Source organism: Strigops habroptila, chromosome 5 (genome assembly GCF_004027225.2).
Source record: "Strigops habroptila isolate Jane chromosome 5, bStrHab1.2.pri, whole genome shotgun sequence".
Taxonomy (NCBI): domain Eukaryota; kingdom Metazoa; phylum Chordata; class Aves; order Psittaciformes; family Psittacidae; genus Strigops; species Strigops habroptila.
Window position 1 is genome coordinate 61152923 of NC_044281.2, and position 21654 is coordinate 61174576.

Sequence of the window (21654 nt, forward strand, 5' to 3'; positions counted from 1 at the left end):
AGACCGGGTGCCGGAGAGGAGGCTGCCTGCAGTGTGATTCAGTGCAGAGAAAGATGAAATCCCCCGAGACTACAAGTCCCAGTGTGCAATATTACTCCTCCGGTTGCATAACCCCGGCCCCGGTGAGGCGGTGGGCAGCCAGAGGGGCTCTCCCGTGCAGACCAGGGCCGGTGCTGTTGCCGGGCGGGAGGCAGTGGAAAGGCGCAGGCTTCTTGAGCAGCAGCTGCTCCGGGGCCATGGCTACACCGGATGTTTTGGGATCTGGAAGCAAGCCTGCAAGCAGCCACCGGTGGGAGGATGGCTTGTTGCCGAGTTACTGATAGGGGAGTGGTGCTGCTGTGGCCTTGCTGGAGCAGTCGTGCTTCCTCTTCCCAAGTTTTCCACGTAAAAATTTCTCTGGGCAGCAGGGTTGGTGGGTGGCTGCTAAATATACCCCTTATTGAGCCATTCGTAGAAAGCGTCAGGGAAGGGAGAGGTCAGGCTAGCCCGGTTGGGATGGCACAGGCGGGTAGTGGCTTGCGGTGTATGAGGCAGCTGGGGTGCCTCTTAGCCATTTAGTGGGGGCACAAGGTCAGGGGAGACAAGGGAGCAAACTGAGCTTTGTCCTCGGGAGGGAAGGCTGAGCCCATGTTAACCCTCTTCCCAGGAGGAAGAAGAGGGGACTGAGCAAGGTCTTCTGTGCCCGGCTGTTACCTCCTGCCTCACCCCAGCACTGAGTGCCCTTTGGGCCACACTTGCTGCAGCATCCTCCACCCTCCTGGACACAGGCACAGGGCAGAGGAGCATCGGCTGAGGGTTGTCCCCAGCGCCCTGCAGCCAGCTCCTGCTGTCCGAATCAACCCCGGCAAAGGCTGCTCGGGGCTGCAGCTCCAGGAAGGGCTGTTTGCTGCGGGGCGGTGCCGAGCGGGAGCGTGTCCCTGCACCCGGCTGTGCCCCGCGGGGGTCAGGGCACAGCACACCGCGCTCGGGCCGCCCGCCCCAGCTCTGCCCGCCCGGGGCTGCGGGCGAACCCCCCCCGGGCCGACGGCCCGGCCGCCACGTGGCGCCCGGGGCCGTGCCGGGCCGTCCCCGTGCCCGCTCCCCGCCGGACGGGGCGGGCCCTGCCCGCCGAGCGGGACCCGCGCTGCCCGCGGGGCGGGGCCGGCCTGTGCTGTCCCGGCACGGCTGGGCTGGGCTCCGCGCGGCTGGACCTCGCTGCGCCCGGCCCCGGCCGCCCATGAGGAGTGCGGCCCGGCGGCGGCCCGGCAGCAGCAGGCAACGGGGAGGCTCCCCCGGTGCCCCCGCTCGCCCTTAGCCCGGCGGGGCGTGCCCGGCCCCAGGATGCCGGCCTGGGGGATCCTGCCCATCATGCTGCCTGCCTTCACCATCACCGGCATGTGGATCGTGTGAGTGCCGCGGGACGGCCCGCAGCCAGCCCCCGAGCCCCGGCTGGCCGGCCGGGCTGCGGGGCGGGATGTTGCGGGGCAGGATGCTGAGGCCGGGCGGGATGGAAGATGGTGCAGGGTGGAATGCAGTGGAGCGGGTGCTTGCGGGGCACCGCTGCGCCCACATCATGTTGGGGTACTTCTGCATGCTCGGTCGCTCCCACACCTCCCTGTACCCCCACAGCTGCCCTTTGTCCCCTGCAGCGGTGCTGGCATATGGCTCCCTGGCCTCGCACCCCTGACACTCCACAGGATCACGAACCGCCATCCAGGCGTGAGTGCAGCTGATGCTTCAGGGGCACGGGAATGGCCATGGGAGCGATGCCACCAGCCCATGTCCTGCAGTGCCAGGGCTGTAACCAGTACATGGGCACCCATCCCATGTGGCGGATAGATGGGAGGGCTGAGGATGTTTGTTCCTTGTGCTGGGGGCAGAGGCTGTGTCACCTGGGTAAGCTTCGCTAGCCACCCTGCTAGTCCCTTCTCTGGGCTGTGGCCCTGGGATCTCAGCTGTTCACATAGGGCTGTCCTGCTCCAGACCATCTCCCTCGCTGTGCCACTGCAGGGATGGTGGGTGCTGGATGAGGGCCTTTTCCTAAAGGCACAGGGAGCCCCAGCATAGCTGATGGGACTTTCTGGAGTGTAGGATGGAGCAAACACACCCCAGACCATGCAGGTCCCTCTGAGAGATTCCCCCTGTCGTATCCTCTATCCTCCTTCACAACAAAGCCGAATGCTGACCCGGGTGCAGGGAACTCATGCTCCAAGTGTTTCCTCTGGACTCCTCACAAAGCCCTGTCTGTCTCCCATGGGTGACCCTGGGGGGGCAGATGCCCCTCCAGCCCTGAGCAGCTCAGGTGAGAGGTGCTGCTTATGATAGTAGAGCTGCCCTGGGAGAGGGGCTCTTGGGCCCTTCTTCTGTCCCCAAACACGCCCTGCAGCTGCCTGGGGGACGCGATATTGCTCGCCAGCACAGTGGCAGGGTGAGGCTGGGCAGTTGCATGTAGAAGCTTGTTGTGGGGCCACGCGGGGTGCCGCTGGCCATGCCTGGGATGTGGGAGCCACGAAGGGGGGACCAGGCGGGTGGGAGCACATCCCACTGTGGGAGGGCAGTGCCAGCTATGCCTCACTTGCCTTGTTGCCCTCACAGGAGGGCACAGAGCACTGGGAGAGGGACCTGGGGGCGACCTGTGCTAGGAAGCTGCTGGGTGAGGGGTCTGCAGGGGGCCAGTGCTCTTGGTGGATGGCTCTTGGAGTGGGCAACGCTGCCCCTTGCGTCCTTCCAGCTCCCGCTCTTTGCCCTGCCGCCGCTTTGCTGGGATGATCCTTTCCGCAGCCTGGCTGTTTCGTGGCTGGCTCTGGTGCAAGAGGGGTTTTCTTACCGGTGTTGGGGCCTATTTTTAACCTGAGCTGTTTACGGCCGCTGGCGGCAGCGATTTGAACAGCTGCCAGGCGGGAGGGCTTCTTGCTTGTCTGGGGGGCCATGGGCCAAGACCCCCGTGGAGCTGAGGGGGGGATGCGTGTCATGAACCCCTCGTTACACTGGCCCAGGTGCAGGGTGACTCCGCAGTGAAATGCTCGATGGAGCTGGACTTGCTTTTCTTTTTCCTCCTTTATAAAGCTGGGAGGTGCCACAGCGTGAGTGCTGCCCCCGGCACTCAGCAAGGGCTTGTACCCCGCTACCCTGCTCTGGGGCTGGCTGGGAGCAGGAATGCAGGTGGCCATGGTAATCCCTGTTGTTGTCTGTCCCCCAGGTACGCCATGGCGCTCTCCAACAACCACATCTGCCCTGTCCACAACTGGTAAGGACTGGGGGAGTGTCTGAAGGCCCTTCTCCACGGACCAGCTTGGTTACAGACCCTGTAATGCCGTGTCTCCTCCAGAGACCTGTCCCACTTGAACCATGCTATGCTGTGCTGGACCACTGGGTAGCCAAGCCCCCCCTGCACTTTCAGCACACTGAAAGGGGAGTTGGGAGCCAGGCTGGCCCTAGGAGGAGGCTGGGAATGATAGAGAGGTCGTCTTAGCGGGAGCACAGAGCCACCTTCTCCCCTGTCAGTCATGGTGGTGACAGTGGTGGGGTGCAGTACCCCCAAGGCACATCTCCTGTCTGCAAGTGAGCGGCTTTTGGAAGCAGAGCCACCTGGGGACTAGCTGCAGGCAGGGTTGGACCGCACGTTTGCAGAGCGATGAGGATGCCAGGGCTGAGCAGGGCTACCCAGAGCTGCCATCCCTCCCCTGCCCAGCCTCGCCTGCGGTTGTGGCTGCTCCGGTGAACCCTGCTGCAGACCAGGCGGGGATGAGGAGGCCATTGAAAAAACAGAGCACGGGGAAAGTATGAAAGTAAGTGGTCAGGAAATTACAGAGAGCCATGTGTCTCCATGGGAAAGGTTGAGGCTTGCTTGCGTGAGGCCAAATCTGTTTGTGCCAGGGGGACGGGACAGCCCAGCCACCCCATGGGCAGAGCTGCCTGTGGCACCCTGGGATGGGGGATGAGGCATGGGAGAGGCGAGGGCTGGGGAAAACACAACTGTTTGCTTTCCTGGCAGCTTCTTCTGCAGGGCATTCAGCTTGTTGTGTCTCCTTAAAAATCTACCCAGAAAAATCCATGTTAGTTTAATTCTTGCTGGAGTGTTTGAAGGAGAAGGGGCGGGGGGGGGGAACCTGCTGCCATTTCCTGCCTGATGGCTTATTCTGCCCCGGGAAGAATGTGTGTGTCGGGTTGTCTCTGCCACACAGCCGGCCTTTAATGATGAATAATGCTTCCCGGCCTCAGGCTGCCTACTTTAAACAAAATAATAACAAAAAAATCCCTCCCAAACCAAACATGGCCCCAAAAGCAGCCCTTGAGCAGACCACGGAGCTCCACGCCTCGCCGGGGTTTCGTGGTTGGAAAACAAAGCCACCAGTAAATGAGGAGACTTGAAAAAACACCAGAGCCCAGCCTGGACCTTTCCAAAAAGGCCTGTTTAACCATACGCTTGCTGGGCGGCTGGAAGCAACAGAGGGTCAGCCTGAGCCAGGGGAGGGTAGTGCTGCCCCCCCGGTCCTGTCCCTGCCGTGGGGCAGGGGGTGTCTGAGGGGTCATTGTGGGTAGAGGGCTTTGGGCTCCCTGCCTGCGGGGTGGGGAGAGGGCCCCGCTCAGCTGTGCCAGGCAGAGGTGCCGGCTGTCTGCATGATGCTGCAGCAAAGGGGTGTCCAGAAACCCACTGTGTGTGCCAGGTCCTGGGAGGGCAGGGGGCATGTACCCCGTGGGGGGAATTTGGTTGCGGCAGCAGCTGTGGTACAGGAAGGTGTCTCGGGTGGTAAGGGCTCTGGTTCCCCGCGCCTGCAGGGTCTGTGCTGCAGGAGGCACTCCCGGGCTCTGCGGTGGCTGTGGGCAGCAGAGCCCAGCCCCTCAGGCAGCTCCCGCGCTCCCTGGCAGCGTGGCACTGCCCCAGAGTGCTTGTGGCTGTGGGCGCTGTTTACCGCTCAGCCTGGTGTTCCCCGTCCCATCCCATGTCCTGTGCAAGCCCGGAGCTGTCGGTGGCTGTGTGCCTGGTTCCACCCGTGCTCCCACCTCGGGATGTGTGTGATGGGGCTGGCACGGGGGTGCTCCTGCTCCCGCCTGGGGCTGCAGGAACCCCCTGAGCCCAGCACCCCGGCCCATGCACCCAGCAGGGTGTGCGGCTCCTGCCCCACATGGCCTCTCCCTTGTGGGGAGGGACACTGGGTGGGCACCAGAGCCAGCAGGCAGGGCGCAGCCTGTGGAAACCCAGGCAGGATGTTCCTGAAGGACCCTGTTGGGCGGTGGGGCACTTCCTGGAGGGGCTTGTCCCTGGGGTGCAGGCACATCCCTGGGGTCAGGCTGCACTTGCTGGGGAGCAACTGCTGCCCTTGCAGGGGCTGTGGGCAGGAGGGTCCCAGGCAGCAGCTTGTCTCCCCCAGCTATCCCTTTCCTCCTGGCAGGAATTACAACCAGTCGTGCGACGTGGACAGCCCCAGCTCCTGCTGCACACTGGACCACATTCCCCTTGTCAGGTGAGCAGCCACGGGGTGGGATCATGGGGCTGGCTGGGGATTGGAGCTGCTCCGAGAGCCCCTGGGGCAACCCAGGAGCATGTTCTGGGTGGGGGGAGCAAGCACTGCACCCCAGTGCCCCTGGCTGAGGGCTCACTGGGCCTTGCCTTGTCTCTGCAGCAAGTGTGGCACCTTGCCCCCCGAGAGCTGCTTCTTCAGCCTCATCTGCAGCCTGGGCTCCTTCATGGGTAAGTGCCTGCTGCCGGGAGCAGGGCTGGAAGCAGGGTGCCCTGCCTGGTGGGGGGCAGGAGGTGGGGGGTGCAGGCAGTGGTGTGTGATGGGGCTGTGTCTCCCTCCCACAGTCATCCTGGTGGGGCTGCTGCGCTATGCCCACCTCCTGGAGTGCCTTGGGCCGTCCCTCCTCAACACCCTGGGGCTCGCCACCGGCTGGGTCTGTGCTGTCGGCCTCATCATGGTCGGCCTCACTTCCAGGTGAGGCATTGCCTCGGGGGTCCTCGGGGGGCAGGAGGGGACCTTGGCTGGAGGAGGGCAGTGGCAGCACTCAGCGGTGTAGGATTTGGGGTAGTTGTTTTGGTCCCATCCGTGCACTCCTTCACCTCTTCCAGACGCTCTGCTTCCCAAGGCACTGGGATTCCTCTTTGTGCACTCCTAGTTTTGGGTCTGGATTAAGCTGGTGGGTTTGGTTTAACCTTATCTGAGCCCCTCTGCATGGTCTGTCCCCTCCATGGACGCGTGACCTTGCGCAGGCAGGGATGTGCCAGCTGGGCAGAGGAGACTGGGCCAAGCTGTCGGTGCTCCCGCTGACCATCCGTGCTCCTGTGGGTGTTTGCTGCTACGGGGGTGATGCCAGGAAACTGTCCAGGCAGAGCCTGTGCTCACAGGGTGTCCGGAGCAGCCAGGACCTGGCAGCAGCGCTCCCCCCTGCCTGCACTGCCAGGCACCGGGCTCCCGGCAGCTGCCAGCCCTCTGCCTGCAGCGGCCGGGCCCTTCCACTTGGCAGGAGGCTGCTGCCGGCGTCGCCGCCCGGGAGAAGCTTCGCTGGCCCCAGTCCCCTGGTGCCGCAGCCGTGGCTCAGCGGCTCTGCTGAAGGCAGGGCTGTGACCCCCAGGATGGGTGCAGGCAGGCCCAGATGCTGCTGACAGCACAGGGCAGTTCAATGCCCCTGGGCACGGCAGAGCTGTTGGCCCAAGGTGCTCAGGAGCTACCACCCCTGATGAAAGAAACGGAGCACTTCAGGATCTCAGCAGCAGATAATGGGTCCAAATCTGCTCCTCAGCCAGGAGCTGGGCACAGGGTGAGCTGCCATGGCCCATCGGCACTGCCTGCACCCCAGCGGGGGCATAAGACCACCCCCTGAGCAGAGCCATGCCGTGCCGGGGAGCGTACGAGGGTGCCGGCACTGAAGGTCTCTCCCCTGCAGGTGGATCACGCAAAGGTGCTGCACTACATCGGGGCAGGGGTGGCTTTTCCCACCAGCATGCTGTTCCTGCTCCTGCAGTCCATCCTCACCTACCGCATGGCCAAAACCTGTGGGCAGTACTGGACCGGCCACTTACGCAGCATCCTCACCATTGTGGCCTTCCTCAGTCTCATCCTCAGTATCCTTCTGAAGGGTATGGGGAGGAGATCTGGGATGGACTGGCTAAAGGTGGTCCTCAGGGGGGGTATGCACCCCACATCCTCCATCCTTTGGTCTGGCGGTGAGGCACGGTGTGGAAGAGGGGCTGGGCAGGGGCTGAGGGCGTGCAGCTCGCGCGGGTGTAGCTCGGGGGAGCAGCTGTATCAGGGCGGTGCAGCGGCTGAGGTGGGGAAGGGACACTGATGGGCATCTCTCAAGGTGTTGGGGTACGTAAACCAGCCCTGCCTTGGCTGCTGCACCCCAGCCCAGCCACTGCTGCAGCCTCGCACTGTGCAGAGTGGAAGCGCTGGTTTGTTGTGGGGATTTTTTAATGAGACAAAGGTATGTTGAGCCCTCAGCAATGCAAAGTCCATCTCAGTTACCGATATGGCTGAAACCGAGTACAAAAGCGCTCTGTGCAGGTGGCAGCACCTCTGCCCACCAGGGCTCACTGGCACTCACCAGCCAACCTGCCCATGGGGCAAGGTGGGGCTGGGGGGGCTGCCACTGGGGTCTGCAAGCACCACACCAGGGAGGGAGGGCATGGCAGCAGGGGGAACAGGGCTGAAAGAATGGTCCCGAGTGTGTGGATGGGACCACACTGGGGAGCCAGCAGCTTATTTGGGACTGAGGTTAGGGATAAATTGGGAAACAAGGTGGTGGTTATTGGGTAGGAAGGGGAAAAAGCATGCAGTGTCCAGAGGTCCCAGAGTGGCTGGCTGGCTGGGGTCTGGCCAGGGCGAGCAGTGCAAGAGCCTGGGGGGGTGCAGGTGGGTGTGGGATGTGCTAGAAGGTCCTGCTCTGTCACTGCAGCAGGCAGGCGGAATGGGAAGCAGGCAGGGAGCTGGGAAGGGCAGGAGTGCTGCGGGGCGGTGCCAGCTGGGAGGGACCAGCAGGGCGTGTAAGGACAAGGGAGACGGCACTTGGTGCCTGTCTGCTGTGGCCATGCTGCTATGCAAGCTCTGGGGAATGGAAGTGGGCAAGCAGTGAGCTGTGTGGGGAAACGGCTGGGACCTCCCCTGGTGGGACTGGGGGAGTGAGCAGAAGGATCTACCCTGTGCAGGTCAGGTCCCTGTCTCTCGGGCTCTCCCAAGCCATGGTCTCGCTGGCAGATGGCAGGGTACTGCTGGAGGCTTCACCTGGAGGGCTGGGGGATGTACCTGCCTTCTCCACTCACCGATGGTGGCTCTGGCAGTGGGTTTCCCTAGAGATACCCAGTGGTGATGAGAGAAGCATAGAGAGACTCTGGCAGCAGCAGGACCTGGAGGAAAGGCCCCTATCTGCGGTGAGCCAGCCGGCAGCGCAGGATGACACGGGCGCTGCAGGGCTGGGATGCAGCAGCCCAAACCGCCTCGCCAAGGGGATGGAGGGCTTATGAGTTTTATTGACTTCAACTGCATCCTGCAGGAGAATGGGGAGCGTCAGCCTCATTTGAGGAAGAGGTGACGGTTGTGGGGAGCGTGAGGCTGTGGGCACACAGCTTGCCCTGCGGTCTACACCCTGAGCTCCCCCTGCCCCGGCCTCTTAAGAAAATCCCTGCCTGGCATCAGTCCCGTGATAAACCAAGGCTGGTTTGGGCACATGTGCCACTGGCTCACCCGTGCCAAGGACCTTCCAGTGCTGCAGGAAGCATGTGGGTTTTCTTGGGTTTAGGAGTGGTGGTGTGTTTCCTGAGGAGCGGGGCTGCTCACAGCCACCCCAGTGTACAGTGACAGTGGGACATAGCCCTCCATGGGGTGGTTGACGTCTAGCTGTGCTTTCCTTGACGGGGATGCCCTCAGGTGGTGTATTCTTCATTCAGGAGAGCTTCGTGCTGCAGCATGTGGCCGCCCTGTGCGAGTGGGTGTTCATCATCGATGTCCTGGTCTTCTATGGCACTTTCGCCTTTGAGTTTGGGGCCATCTCCACAGACACCTTCCTGGTCCTGCTGAAAGCCGGCCGGGCCCCCAAAAGTTACAAAGAGGAGAGCAGCGTGTCCAGCACAGCCAACATCCACAGCCACGCGGAGGGCCTGGCTATGGCCTGACCTCCACAGGAGGCAGGCTCACTGTAGGGGCCCCCAAACCAGGCTCCTCCAGTGACTCCCTTGCCTTGAATGTGTCTCAGTTCCTGGCGGCTGGGGTGCGGGGATGCCAGCACGGTGCTGCTATCGGCAGAGCCAGGATCTGCCCCTGATCCTTTGGGGTTGCCTGTATGAGTCGGGCTGTCAGAGGCTGTCATACGAAGGCAACTTCTGTAAGGAATGTGAGGGAACAAGGACTCGCCCTCCCTTCACCACGCAAGCCTCGTGCGCTGGGGAGGGGGAAATCACTGTTCTTCCCTCCTCCACGGCCACAGGATTAAGATTCAGCAGAGCAAGCCTTCCAGCTGGCTGCTGCAACTGTCAGAGGAGCCAAAAACCCAGAGTGCCTTTTCCCTTTCTGAGGAGGTGGTGGCAGTGCCAGTGTGCCTGCCCCAGGCAAGGGTAGTGCCTTGTGCTGCTGCAGGATGACACCAGCAGCCCTGGTTGGACCACGCTGGCCCTCCCAGCCAGGGCTGTCACTGCTCGGGCCCTTCCATGCTTCCAGTCAGTGGCTTTCCCACATTTCTTTCAGCTTGGAAAATTGCTGAGGCAGGTTTCACCTCCTGGGCCACAGCATTCCCATGCTCCCTGACGGTCAGCTAGGTTGGGAAATGGTCTCCGCATTTACCGTGACGCTGGGAACGTCCTGCAAGCACGGTGCCTGCGGAGCAGTGGATTTCCCCTGCATAGCGCTGCCAACCTAAGCGGTCCCATTGGGAAGCCTGCACACCCCAGCCCTGGCCTCCCAGCGCTCCCACCCTGGGCGTGCAGGCACAGAAAGGGGAAGCACTTCTGTAGGCACAGAGGAAGCTCGTGCGCCGTTTTGCTGGGACTCCCAAATCCGTCCTCCAGTGCCTTCCACAGCGCGCAGCCCGGCCCGCGCCTGCCTGGTGAGAGCCCGTCCTGCTCTCAGCCTCAGCCCCAGACTGGGGCATCCTGGGCAGGGGACTGAGTGTGTGTATATAGATCTACATATATATATACACACATACATATATATATAAATTTTCCCTTGTCCCTGGAAAGGGGCATTTGCTGCTGCTGTGCACATTGATCAGGTTGGGCTTCCTGATTTGCCCACCTTTTCAAAATCGGCCTATAAATCCACCAGTATATGTAGTTCAAAGAGGATCATTTATGACTTTAATATATGTTTAGAATATATATATATAAAGAGAGAACAGTGAATTTACAACAATAAAAGTGAAAATCAGCCAAGGGATAGGCAGCCGGTCCTTCCCTGCTGCACAGGACTGGGGTGGTGACGTTTTGGGGCCGTGGTCCAAAGGGATGGGGGATGAAGGGTCCTGTAGGTCTCGGGGCACGGCCGTGAGTGTCGAGCAGGGGGAAGACGAGCGGTTCCACCTGGGATGCAGCAGCCTGGAGCGGCACGTCCCGTGCCATCGGGGGTCCTCCGGCCCCCCTCCCGCTGCTGTCCCCGCCGGGGTGGAGCCGGCGCCGGGAAGCCCCGGGAGGCGGAGCCGGGCTGGGACTTTCCCAGGGCCGCGGCCGGGGACGGGAGGCCGCGCTGGTGCTGGGGCTGAAGGTAAGCGGGTAGGGGGGGACGACGACACTGCCCATGGGGTACCGGTCCCGGGATGAGCGGGCTGAGCCCTGGGCCTGCCAGGCAGCGGGCAGGGCTGCTGGCATCCGTAGGTAGAGTAGGCGTCCTCTCGCCGGGCCCGGGGGATGCTGAGCCTGGGTGCTGCGCTGGCTGCCCGTCGTGCTCAGCAGCCTCCCGCGCACTGATGCAGCTGCATCCAGCTCTTGGGATGTGCGTGCTGGGCACAGATGTATCCAGATTCCAAGCAGAAAGGGAGGCCGAGAGGTTTAAACTGGGCTTTAAAACCTCAGTGTCCACGCCCGCCCCTGCCGAGGGGTCTGCAGTGGCAGACCGGCACCTCCGGTACTCCCCCTCACCATGGCAGCCGCGTCGGTCCCTGGCTGCCTCTCAGCTGGCTCCGGGGCTAGCTGGGAGAGGAGATGCTAGGGAAATGCAGGCTGAAAAGACATCTGCTGTCTTCTTGTGGGGAGGAGAAAGCAAGTTCCCAGCGCTGGTGCTGACACCCGTTTCCCTGCCGGTGAGGAAGCTGCTTATTTTCCTGTTCCCGTGCTGCCGGTGAATGCTGCCTCATCCTGCGGCTCTCCCTCTGCACGCTGATCCCAGCCTGATCCTGAGGGGGCTGGCTTGCTGCCTGCCTCAAGGGGAAGAGATCCGCGCCCGTAGGCTTAGATACCTCTACCCCAGAAGGGAGCCGCGAACGCCGACACTGTACTGGTACCGTGGGCAGGGTGGAAAGCAGGGAGAGTGAGACAGCAAACGCCTGGCAGACGCCGAGAGGGTTTTCTGAGGGCGCCCAGATACACAACTGGAGCTGATGGTTCATAACACAACAGCAAAGCAGCTGATTTACAGGCCCTAGAGGAGAAAACCAGGTCAGTGGGTGGCTGGGGTTTGCCAAAACCAACTTGATAGCCACAATAGGCATTTTATGCATGGAGGCATAAAAGGCATTTTATGCAGAGAGATACAAATGGCTTCAGTGCTCCAGGGCAGGCTACCGTGGAGGGGAAGGCTTGGACAGCTTTCAGGGAGAGGGGATTTCTCTCTGCCACACTTGCAGGTCAAGGACTCGGTTTCCAGGAAGGGTCTGAGAACAAAGTTCTGGTGTACACTGTGCGAGAGGAACTCAGCAGCCTCTTGCCAGACGCTTGCCAGTAGCTGTTGGGACTCCTGGGATGGAGCAGAGCACAGGATTTGTGCAGAAAGCAAGGTCAGGTATTTAGGGGCATCGTTTGCAGGCATTAGCAGGCCCCAGGGGAAACAAAACGTGCAGGGAATAGTATGTCAGAGGAGCAGCCAGCTGGGTGGCTGGAACATGTCAGCTGTATGCCAGGGAGGTTCAGAGCAGAGCCATGCTCCTGCTGCCTCCTGGATCGCCCTTTCCCATGGCTGCTAAACACTCCTGCTGCAGACAGACAGTCGGACATTTCCCTCCTGCCCACAGGGCATCGGCTCTGCAAGTCAGCCAGCTGTCACGGGAGGAAAGAAAATAGCACCTGCATTACTAGGTCACGTTCAAGGAGCTGCAGGCATGGAAGAACAGCTTTAACTCACGCTGCTTGCCGCCAGCTGGCCTTTAATTGAGGCAGTCTGGCTGGCATAGGCAGGCTGCGCCATCCAGAAAGGGTGCCATGGCAGTGCTGCGCTCTGGGGCAGGGAGCTGGTGCTGCTCTGGGCAGTGCACTGCAGTCGGGTTGCTGCTCTTTCCCCCTATTCCCAGCAATGCCAGGAAATCCTTCCTAAGCCCTGGGAAGGTCTGAAGATAGGGAGGAATTAGCCCAGCAAAGGGGGGCTGCAGTGTATGTACAAGCCCAGGGTCCAGGCCAGACGCACTGGGTACCACAGAGCAGGGGATGCTGCTGATGGCAGGAGGGGAAGATGGGTCCTCCTCTGGGGTGTGTGTGGAATAAAAGCCAACTGTACTACACTCCTAGGGGAAACCCAGGGGCCTGGGGGCCTGAAGGGCACGACTGCTTGGCACAGGAGGCAGGACTTAATCTTGAGAGTAAAAGTCTGACATTGCCTGAGGTTACTCTTCCAGGAACAAGGAAGCAGGCAGTGATGTTCCAGCTCTGCTTGATGAGCAAGGTGGGCTTCCTCTAACATGCACTGTGCAAGTGTGCAGGCATGTGGCTCCCGAGTGAGCCAGAGTTGCGCAGCTGGGGAGATGCAGATGTGACCCCATGACATTCCTTAGTCATGCTGTTTGCTGCAACAAGTGGAAGTGTCCAGGGCAGCAATGAGTGAGCTGTGAAAACCCCTCTAGAGGGGATGAGGCTGATGGCGCTGGAGAAGGGGATCTGTTCTGCTCAAGGGGCACAGTGTTGTTCTCCAGCATCTTTGGTCCTGTGCTCCCCGAGCCAGGCTCAGTGCGTAGGGATTGAGCTGGCTGTTCCCAGCACACTGAGGAAGGATGTTTGTCCCCTCCTTCACCTCCCTGGGAAATCTGTGCCAGCAAGTGAGGTGGCTGGCTGTTGGTGCAGGCTGAGGCTGCCCAGGCAGGATGCCCTGTGGGATCCTGACAGCAGGCTGTCCGTGCTGCTTCCCACAGGCCAGTGGGGTTGTGTCCCCTGTTCCCAGGGTTTCAGAAGCCCCTGCAGAACTGTAGGAGGAAGGTCCCACCTCATTTTGTAGTGCTGGATCTGCACCCTCCTTGCACTCCTGCTGCACCTGCAGGTCACTCTGATCCCATGTCCCAGTCTGCACTGCTGTCTGGGCTGCATCCTGCAGGCAGGCTGGGGTGCATCCCAGAGCTCGGCTGGGCTCAGGTGGCAGGCCAGCTGGGGAAAACCTCAGGCCTGGGGCCACAGGGCAGCCCCTTTGGAGGACTTGAGTGACTGGAAAATCTCCTTGAAAAGGCTCTTTTCAGCTTCTGAAGAATATGAGTCACGCACGGGTTGAACAATCCCCTTCCTTCCCCTCTTCTCCCACACACCCAAAATCCCCTAAGCGGGACCTGTAGCAACCACTGATTCAGAAATTCATGGTATGAGGGCACTGCAGAGTCAGATAAGTTTGGGTTTTTCTCCTTTTTTTTTCTTTCCATCGCTTAGCGAGAAGAAATGTGGATCAAGAAAACGTGCCTGGAGGCTTTGCTCTGATCCTGCCCCTTTGCTAGAAGCTCTGGTGGTTTCCCGCAGTCAGGCAGACCTTGACCCCAGCGGGACCCCTGTGTGGTAGCTGGCAGTCCCCGCCGCGATGCTGGGGCTGGATGGGTTGCTGAGACCAGCCTCTTCCTCCCCGGTGAGTAGGAGGGTGCTGTGGGTGTCGGGAAGGGGCCCTGTTGCTGGCGGTGCCTTGCCAGTGTCGGCGGGGAGCGTGCGGCGCTGGGTCGCAGGAGATGCTCCCACGGGGGACTCTGGAGCTGCCGCTCCCGCATTGAAACCAGATGTTTCCTAGCGGGAAAGAGGGAATGGGAACACCGACGGCAAATGCCTCTCTCAGGCTGCCACGGCGGGAAGGATGCAGGGGCTGCTACGTAAGTGGAATTGGAGGAGTGGGAAAGCACTCCTGTGGGTGCCTGGCAAGGGGCTGCCACGGAGTGGCTTTGGTCTGCAGAGCCCTGGTGAGCTTCCCCCGGCCAGGGAGAAGGATGGCAGGCTTTGGGGCAGCCGCTCCTGTTTGGGGCCAGGGCAGCTTGGAGGAGACATCCCTGTGCGGGAGGTGAGATGATGCGATGTAGGGACCTGGGAGGCCCCAGGGGCTGCTGCCGGGTTTTATGGCGCAGTCCGGGTGGTTTCAGCCATGCTGCACTGCAGGTCTTGTTGGGAACGGGCGCAACGGGGACTGGCTCCCGAAGCGGGACAGGCGGCTGGGGACGGCAGGAGGCAAACCCCTCCGTCCTCCCGGGGGGGAAACTCGGGACCTTCGGGCGAGGCGGGCGGGCACCGAGATTTCCGGCCCGCAGAGAGCCCGGAGCCCAAAACTCCGGGCGGCGAGGAGCGGCCGGTCCCACCGCCCCCAGCCGGGGGAGCCGCCGCGGGCGCAGCAGCGGCCGTGCCCGGTGCCGTGCCGAGCCGAGCCGTGCCCGGGCCGCAGCCGTGCGGGGCGGGGCGGTGACGCGCGGTCCCGTCATTTCCCGGCTCGGCGGGGTTTCTAGGGACTTTCCGGAGCGGCGGTGCCTTCCTGCCGCCGCCGGTCCCCGCTCACCCCGCGCTCTCCCCGCAGGCCGGCGGCCGGCCCCGCGCAGACATGGACGAGCACTTCCAGCCCGTGAGTGCGGCGCGCACCGGCCAGGGCGGGAGGGCTCTGCCTGGCCCCGGCGGCGGGGCTGAGCTGGAGTAGTGCCCGACCCCACGGGTGGGGTGGGAGGGGGGCGACTATGCCTGCCCCGGGGTGAGCAAAGGTGGGGGTCTGCAGGTGCCGCTGGGGTGGGAGGTGCGGGGTCTGTGTCTGCCCCCAGGGTGCGCAAAGGAGGTCTGCTGGTGCTCCCTGGGGTGGGCAATGAGGGGTTGGCACCTGCCCACTCCTCTTCTCCGGGAGGGACGGGGGATCTGTGCCTGCCCCCCCATCTCCCCAAGGTGGGCAATGGGAGTCTGTGCCAGACTGGCCCCCCTCCAGGGTGGGAGATGGGGGTCTGTGCCTGCCCCACAGGGTGGTTGGGATTTCCAGCCCCAACACACTCATCTCACTCTTCTTCCCTCCTGCCACCCAGTGCCTGGATGGGATTGACTATGATGACTTCAGTTTCGGCTCCCACATGATGGAGCAGAAAGAGCCCGTGATGGAGACAGGTAAGGGCCCCTCTGGCTGTGCCCTCCCAGGGGTCCCCGGCTGCAGCGGGGTTTTCCAGAAGGCTGACTCACACCTCGTAGTTCCCAGCAGCACCACAGGCTGTGTCCCTGCTGGCCCCACTGTGGGCTGGCTGGGAATCCCTGCCCTGTGCCACCAGGATGGGGTCTGTTTGTCTGGCCCTGCTGCTCAGCCTACCAGGGACTTGAGATTGGGCTGTGATGGGTCCTCAGGTGCTCCTCAAGTGCCAGAGCATCCTTTGGCCCTGCTGCTCTGCCTGATGCTCCCGGCTGGGCTATGACAGCACAGGGGCTGGGGGCTCTGAGGACCCCCATGGAAAAGACAGGGGTCACCTAACCTTCCACACTATCTCCATACCTCCAGCATCCTTACTGGGAGCATGGACTTGGGTTATCATGTATTTTTCACTGGTGCCTCTTTTCTCTGTCCTCCAGTGGAAGGTCCCTACCTTGTCATCATCGAGCAGCCAAAGCAGGTAAGGATGTCATCCAGGCAAGGGCAGGTGTAGCTGTCACCCTCTGCTCTCGTGGGCCACCCTTGGCTGACCTCCTCTTTGCCTTTGCAGCGGGGGTTCCGTTTTCGATATGGCTGCGAGGGCCCATCCCATGGGGGGCTGCCGGGAGCATCCAGCGAGAAGGGGCGCAAGACCTATCCCACTGTTAAGGTGAGCACTGCCCTGGGTGGGGGACAAGGGCAGAATCTTCATTTGGTGTGCACAGGCACCGGGAGGGTCCCTTGAAGGAAGGACAGGATATGTATATTAAGCTCTGTGTGTCTCATGGCACTGGAGGGATGGGAGGGCTGCAGGAGGAGGAGTGGTGGCCCTGGTGATGAGTAGCAGAGAGGGGTTTGCAGGCTCCTGGGGTGTTGTACCTGACTCCTATCTCCTTTCTCCTTGCAGATATGCAACTACATGGGGATGGCCCGGATCGAGGTGGACCTGGTGACGCACAGCGACCCTCCCCGTGTGCATGCCCACAGCCTGGTGGGCAAGCAGTGCAATGAGGCCGGCAACTGCGTCGCGATTGTGGGACCCAAGGACATGACAGCTCAGTATGTCTGAGGGAGACCGGGGGTAGCCTCTTGCCTATGAGGGTTTGGGGGCTGGTCGCAGCTTGCTGCTGGGGAGAAGAAGAGGTTTAGTGCATATAGCTGGGTTTGCTGGATGGGGGCAGGAGTGGGTTTAGACAGGGTCATCAGTACAACTCTGTTCCCTGGACATTTTGCAGAGCCCTGGGTCCAGCATGTGCAGCTTGCTGTGGGGTTCTGTCCTCGGGGTTGCAGCTCCCCAGCTTTGCTGTAGCCAGTCTGCATCGCGGGGTTATTCAGCAGCTGCTGCAGTTGCTCTTACAAATCTAGCCCTAGCTGCTGACAGCCTCATCCTGTTTGCATCCCTTTGGCCTCCAGCCTTCCTGGTCCTCCTCTTTGGACTTGTCACCTGTGGGAACCCAGAGTTCCCCAGACACCTCCTTCCTGGGCTCCTTTCTTCTCCTTTGTGGTTGCTCCTCTTATGCCCTGCACACATTGATCCCCTGCTGCCCAAGCAGCAGTACTCTGTGCTTTGCTCAGCTCCTTCCTGGCTGTGGGAGCCTGTGTGTGCCAGCCCTGGCACTCCCAGATCCCAGTGAGATCCCTCTTCTTCTCCAGGTTCAGCAACCTGGGAGTGCTCCATGTCACCAAGAAGAATATGATGGAGATCATGAAGGAAAAGCTGAAGCAGCAGAAGATGCGCAACAGGAGCCATATGCTGACGGGTAAGGGCATTCAGTGGGACTCAGCGCCTGGGAGTGACAGCTGGGCTTAGCATGGGGCTGGGGGGGACATGGAGCCCCATCCCCTTGCTTAGCCTGAGGGCATCTTCCCCTGCCCCGGCAGAAGCAGAGCTGCGTGAAATTGAGCTAGAGGCAAAGGAGCTGAAGAAGGTGATGGACCTGAGCATCGTGCGTTTGCGCTTCACCGCCTACCTCCGCGACAGCAGCGGGAACTTCACGCTGGCCCTCCAGCCTGTCATCTCAGACCCCATCCATGACAGCAGTGAGCGTGGGGCCAGGCTGGGGAGGGGACTGGGCAGGACAGGGTAATGAAGGATGCTCTGTCTGCAAAAGCGGCTCCCAATGCTTCCTCTTGCACTGCAGAGTCCCCAGGAGCTTCCAACCTGAAGATCTCACGGATGGATAAGACAGCAGGCTCCGTGCGGGGTGGGGACGAGGTCTACTTGCTGTGTGATAAAGTTCAGAAAGGTAAAAGCCATTCCCCCCAGCTGAAACCTTTCAAAGGGGCCATGGCAGGAGAGATCCAGGGCCCTTGAGCGGCCAGGGGTCCATGTCCTCAGAGCCTGGCCAGGTGGGGAGATGAGTGTGCCAGCACCTCTTCTCTCCCCAGATGACATTGAGGTGCGTTTCTATGAGGATGATGAGAATGGCTGGCAGGCTTTTGGAGACTTCTCCCCCACTGATGTGCACAAGCAGGTACAGGGAAGGCAGGGGGATGTCCTGCCGTTCCCCAGGGCAGGACATCCCTGTGCCCTGTGGGGTGGGGGAGCCCCATCCTCGGCTGCGGGGAGGAGCAGGACCCCATGTCTGTCTGTCCTGCCCACAGTACGCCATTGTCTTCCGCACACCCCCCTACCACAAGCCCAAGATCGACCGTCCAGTCACCGTCTTCCTGCAGCTGAAGCGGAAGCGGGGAGGGGACGTGAGTGACTCCAAGCAGTTCACCTACTACCCCGTGGTGGAAGGTGAGCGCCCCCCAGGCAGGCCGGCATGCCCCCTACCGCCGGGGCTGCCCCTCACCCCGCTGCCCCTTTCTCCCCACAGATAAGGAAGAAGTGGAGAGGAAGCGCAAGAAAGTCCTGCCTCAGTTTCCCCAGCACTTTGGTGGGGGCTCACACATGGGAGGTGCCGGTGGTGGGGCCGGGGGCTTCGGCTCTGGAGGAGGTGAGTGGGGACACCTCTTCCCTCTCCCTGCTTGGGTGGCTGTGGACCAGCTCTGAGGGCTCCCTGCTCCTCTCCGGCCTCACCCACCCTTCCCCTTGCTCCACAGGTGGGAACCTCAGCTTCCCCTACTCCCCGGGGCTGGCCTACAACAGCATCTACTCACCTGGCCCCCACCCCGTGGGGGGCTACCAGGGGGGTGTGCAAATGAAGGGCCCCGAGGCGGAGGGGCCTGGTAGCAACGGGCAGGCGCCTGCGGAGAGCACGTACTGCAAGGAGCTGCAGAAGCACGGTAGGAGGAGGCTGGGGTGGAGTGAGGGCTGGGGGACAGCACTTAGGAGAGGCGGCATGGTCAGGGACATCACTTTCCTCCATGCCCAGGGGTGATGCAGGAGGGTGGATGGGGATGCTGCTCCTGGAGGTGATGTCCTTGTCCTGCTTTGCCCCCCAGCCCAGCTCTGCCAGCTGTGGATGCTGGCACTGGCCCGTCGCAATGCCCATGCCCTGCTCGACTACTCGGTCACCGCTGACCCCCGTGTGCTGCTGGCAGTCCAGAGGCACCTGGCTGCATCACAGGATGAGAACGGAGACACGTGAGTACATAAGGAATTTGGGGAGACAGTGTTGGAGCCTTGTTGGCCAATAGAGCCATTATGGGGGCTGTGGGAGGTGGCGGGAAGGACCTGGAGAAGCATGGAGCTGAGCCAGAGGCCATCCTCCTCTCTCTGCAGGCCTTTGCACCTTGCTATTATCCATGAGCAGACAGCTGTGATCAAGCAGCTGATCGAGGTTGTTGTTAGCATCCCGAGCCTGGGTATCATCAACATCTCCAACAACCTGCAGCAGGTATGTGTTTCCCAGAGCAGCTGGTTCTCTACCTGGGGCTCACTCCTGTTTCACCCTGTTCTGCTGGTGCTCTCACTGAAGGGAGGCTGCAGGGCTGAGCACAGTGGTGAGGACCTCTGTGCAGGACTCGGCTCCTCTTGCGAGCGATGCTGAGGGTGTGCTGCTGTCCTACAGACGCCACTGCATCTGGCAGTCATCACCAAGCAGCCCCAAGTGGTCCAGCTCCTGCTGCAAGCCCATGCTGACCCCACCTTGCTGGACCGCTACGGCAATTCCCTGCTGCACTTGGCACTCCAGGCTGGCAATGAGGAGGTGCTGAGGACACTGCTGGCCCACCTGGGCTCGGCTGCCCCTTACCTGCTCCATCTGCCCAATTTCCATGGTGAGTGGGGCTTTGAGATGATGGGCAGGAGCCTAGCGGTGCTGTCGAGGGCTCAGCTGGGGAGCTGCTGAGCCTCTGCCCCTGTTGCAGGCCTCCTGCCTGTGCACTTGGCTGTGAAGGCAAAGAGTCTGGCCTGCCTGGACTTGCTGGTCAGGAAGGGAGCGGATGTGAACGCGGTGGAGAGGCAGGGTGGGAGGACCCCTCTGCACCTGGCTGTGGAGATGGAGAACCTCAACATGGCCACCCACCTGGTGAAGAAGGTATGGGTCTGGTGGGCTGTGGATGGGGATGAACTGCAGCTTCCTGCAGGGCCCTGGCAGAAGTGGGGGGGCATCCCCTGTGATCTTGGGCTGACACAGGCGGTGGGGGGCAGCACCCAGGCAGCCCATGCTCAGAACCTTGCACCTCTCTCCGTAGCTGGGAGCAGATGTCAACAGACGGACTTTTGCCGGGAATACCCCCCTGCACCTGGCTGCTGGCCTGGGCTCGCCCACCCTCACCAAGCTGCTCCTCAAAGCTGGTAAGGCGCTGCCCCCACTCCTGTCCCTTCACCGGTGGGTGCCCAGGCACAGGGCAGACCCCTGGGCCGACCTCCCCTGTTGGGGGCTCAGTCCACCCTTCCCTGACAGGGGCGGACGTGCTGTGTGAGAACGACGAGCCTGTGAGCCCGTCCTCATCAGAGGCCAGCAGCGACACAGACGCTGACTCCGAGGAGCAGGAGCAGGCCATGGAGCTGGGGGAGCTGCCCCCAGCCGTGGAGCACAGCTCCAACCCCGAGCCCCCTGTGCAGGGTCATGGGCAGGCAGGGCACAGACTGCGCCGCTGCCACGCGCCCCTGGACCTCACTCGGAGCCAGAAGGTGTGTGTGAGACACAGTGTGTGGCACAGTGTGACAAACCCGCGGGAGCCTTTCTGTGGGGCCAAAGCACAAATGGGGCAGAGCACAAAGAGGTGCTCCTGGGACGATGTGAGTGCCTTTCCATGTCCTGGAGAGAGCTGTGGGGAGGCGAGAGGGGGTTGGTTGGTGTGTTGGGGGATGCTGACATCCGTCTGTCTGCAGGTGCGGGAGATCCTGCTGCAGGCCTCCCAGCAGGGCCCCAAGGCAGAGCTGCCCACTGCCCCCCAGCCAGGTGAGCAGCCCCTCTGCCCCCAAAAGCACTGTGCCTGCGCAGGGCAGCACCCGCCTGGCAGTGAGGATGGGCAGCCTGTGATGGAGGAACCTCTCCCGCACAGGGAAGGTCCTGTCCCTGGACAGTGAGGCATTGCAGGGGCTGGAGCAGCTGCTGAACCAGGACTGCAGCGGGTCAGATTGGATCGAGCTGGCCAAGCGCCTGGGGCTCTGCAGCCTGGTGGAGACCTACAAGGACACTCCATCACCCAGCGTCAGCCTCCTGCGCAGCTATGAGGTCAGTGCCTGGCCAGGGTGCCCCCGTCCCTCCTGTCTGTCTGGCCACTGGCCCCACTCAGTGCCCTCTTTCTGCAGCTGGCGGGGGGCAGCCTGGGGGGGCTGCTGGAGGCGCTGGACTCCATGGGGCTCCGCAAAGCCGTGAGGATGCTCCACAAAACCGAGGCGCTGGAGAAGTTGCAAAGCACAGGTAAGGGGAGTGAGGGGCTGGAGGTGGTCCCTGCTGCCCCCTGACTCCCCATTGCTGACAGCACCTGGGGCTTGTTTTGCAGAGCTGAAGGAAGACAGTGCCTATGGCAGTGAGTCGGTGGAGGAGGAACAGGCACCCGCACTGGCCCTGAAGCCAGGAGGCGAGCTGCCCCACAGCCAGCAGCCACAGGTGCACTGAGGGGCCAGCAGCCCCTGCACCCACCCGGGGGCTCACATTGCCCTCTACCTTGCCGTGCCTACACAAGTGCCTTCTGGACTTGCCTGGACTCAGGGGACAGAACACAGCCGGCTCAGGACACAGCTGGCTCCTGCCCCTCTCTGCTCTTATTTAATGGTCCCTCTTCTGAATAAAGGGACACTGTTTCCATTAGCCTGTGCCCTCCCTCGCTCCAGCCCCGGCCCTGAGCCCATGGGCACTAACCCCCTGGCAGCAAGGAG

The 21654-nt window shown here is 62.0% G+C and overlaps 2 protein-coding genes across 4 annotated transcripts; both read left to right on the forward strand.

Moving 5' to 3' along the window:
* Positions 1-1244: 1244 nt before the first annotated feature.
* TMEM150A (transmembrane protein 150A) lies at positions 1245-10337 on the forward strand. Its single transcript, XM_030488639.1, has 7 exons — positions 1245-1385; positions 3179-3226; positions 5373-5444; positions 5604-5671; positions 5786-5898; positions 6850-7042; positions 8844-10337. The coding sequence occupies exons 1-7, from the start codon at positions 1321-1323 to the stop codon at positions 9086-9088; spliced, it is 804 nt and encodes a 267-aa protein (XP_030344499.1). The 5' UTR covers positions 1245-1320; the 3' UTR covers positions 9089-10337.
* Positions 10338-10583: 246 nt separating this feature from the next.
* NFKB2 (nuclear factor kappa B subunit 2) lies at positions 10584-21586 on the forward strand. 3 transcript variants are annotated; one of them, XM_030488644.1, is made up of 26 exons: positions 10584-10670; positions 13742-13931; positions 14088-14166; positions 14247-14351; positions 14856-14900; positions 15343-15421; positions 15875-15915; positions 16006-16104; positions 16342-16493; positions 17088-17194; positions 17316-17474; positions 17576-17680; positions 17823-17908; positions 18039-18177; positions 18257-18376; positions 18483-18665; positions 18825-18966; positions 19105-19219; positions 19394-19601; positions 19692-19861; positions 20019-20121; positions 20231-20460; positions 20662-20731; positions 20835-21007; positions 21085-21196; positions 21279-21586. In XM_030488644.1, the coding sequence occupies exons 3-26, from the start codon at positions 14101-14103 to the stop codon at positions 21392-21394; spliced, it is 2925 nt and encodes a 974-aa protein (XP_030344504.1). In that variant the 5' UTR covers positions 10584-10670; positions 13742-13931; positions 14088-14100; the 3' UTR covers positions 21395-21586. The 3 variants fall into 3 exon arrangements, with proteins under 3 accessions (XP_030344504.1, XP_030344506.1, XP_030344505.1); XM_030488646.1 differs by lacking the exons at positions 14088-14166; positions 14247-14351 and having other exon boundaries at positions 10602-10670; XM_030488645.1 differs by lacking the exons at positions 10584-10670; positions 13742-13931; positions 14247-14351 and having other exon boundaries at positions 13982-14166.
* Positions 21587-21654: the final 68 nt, after the last annotated feature.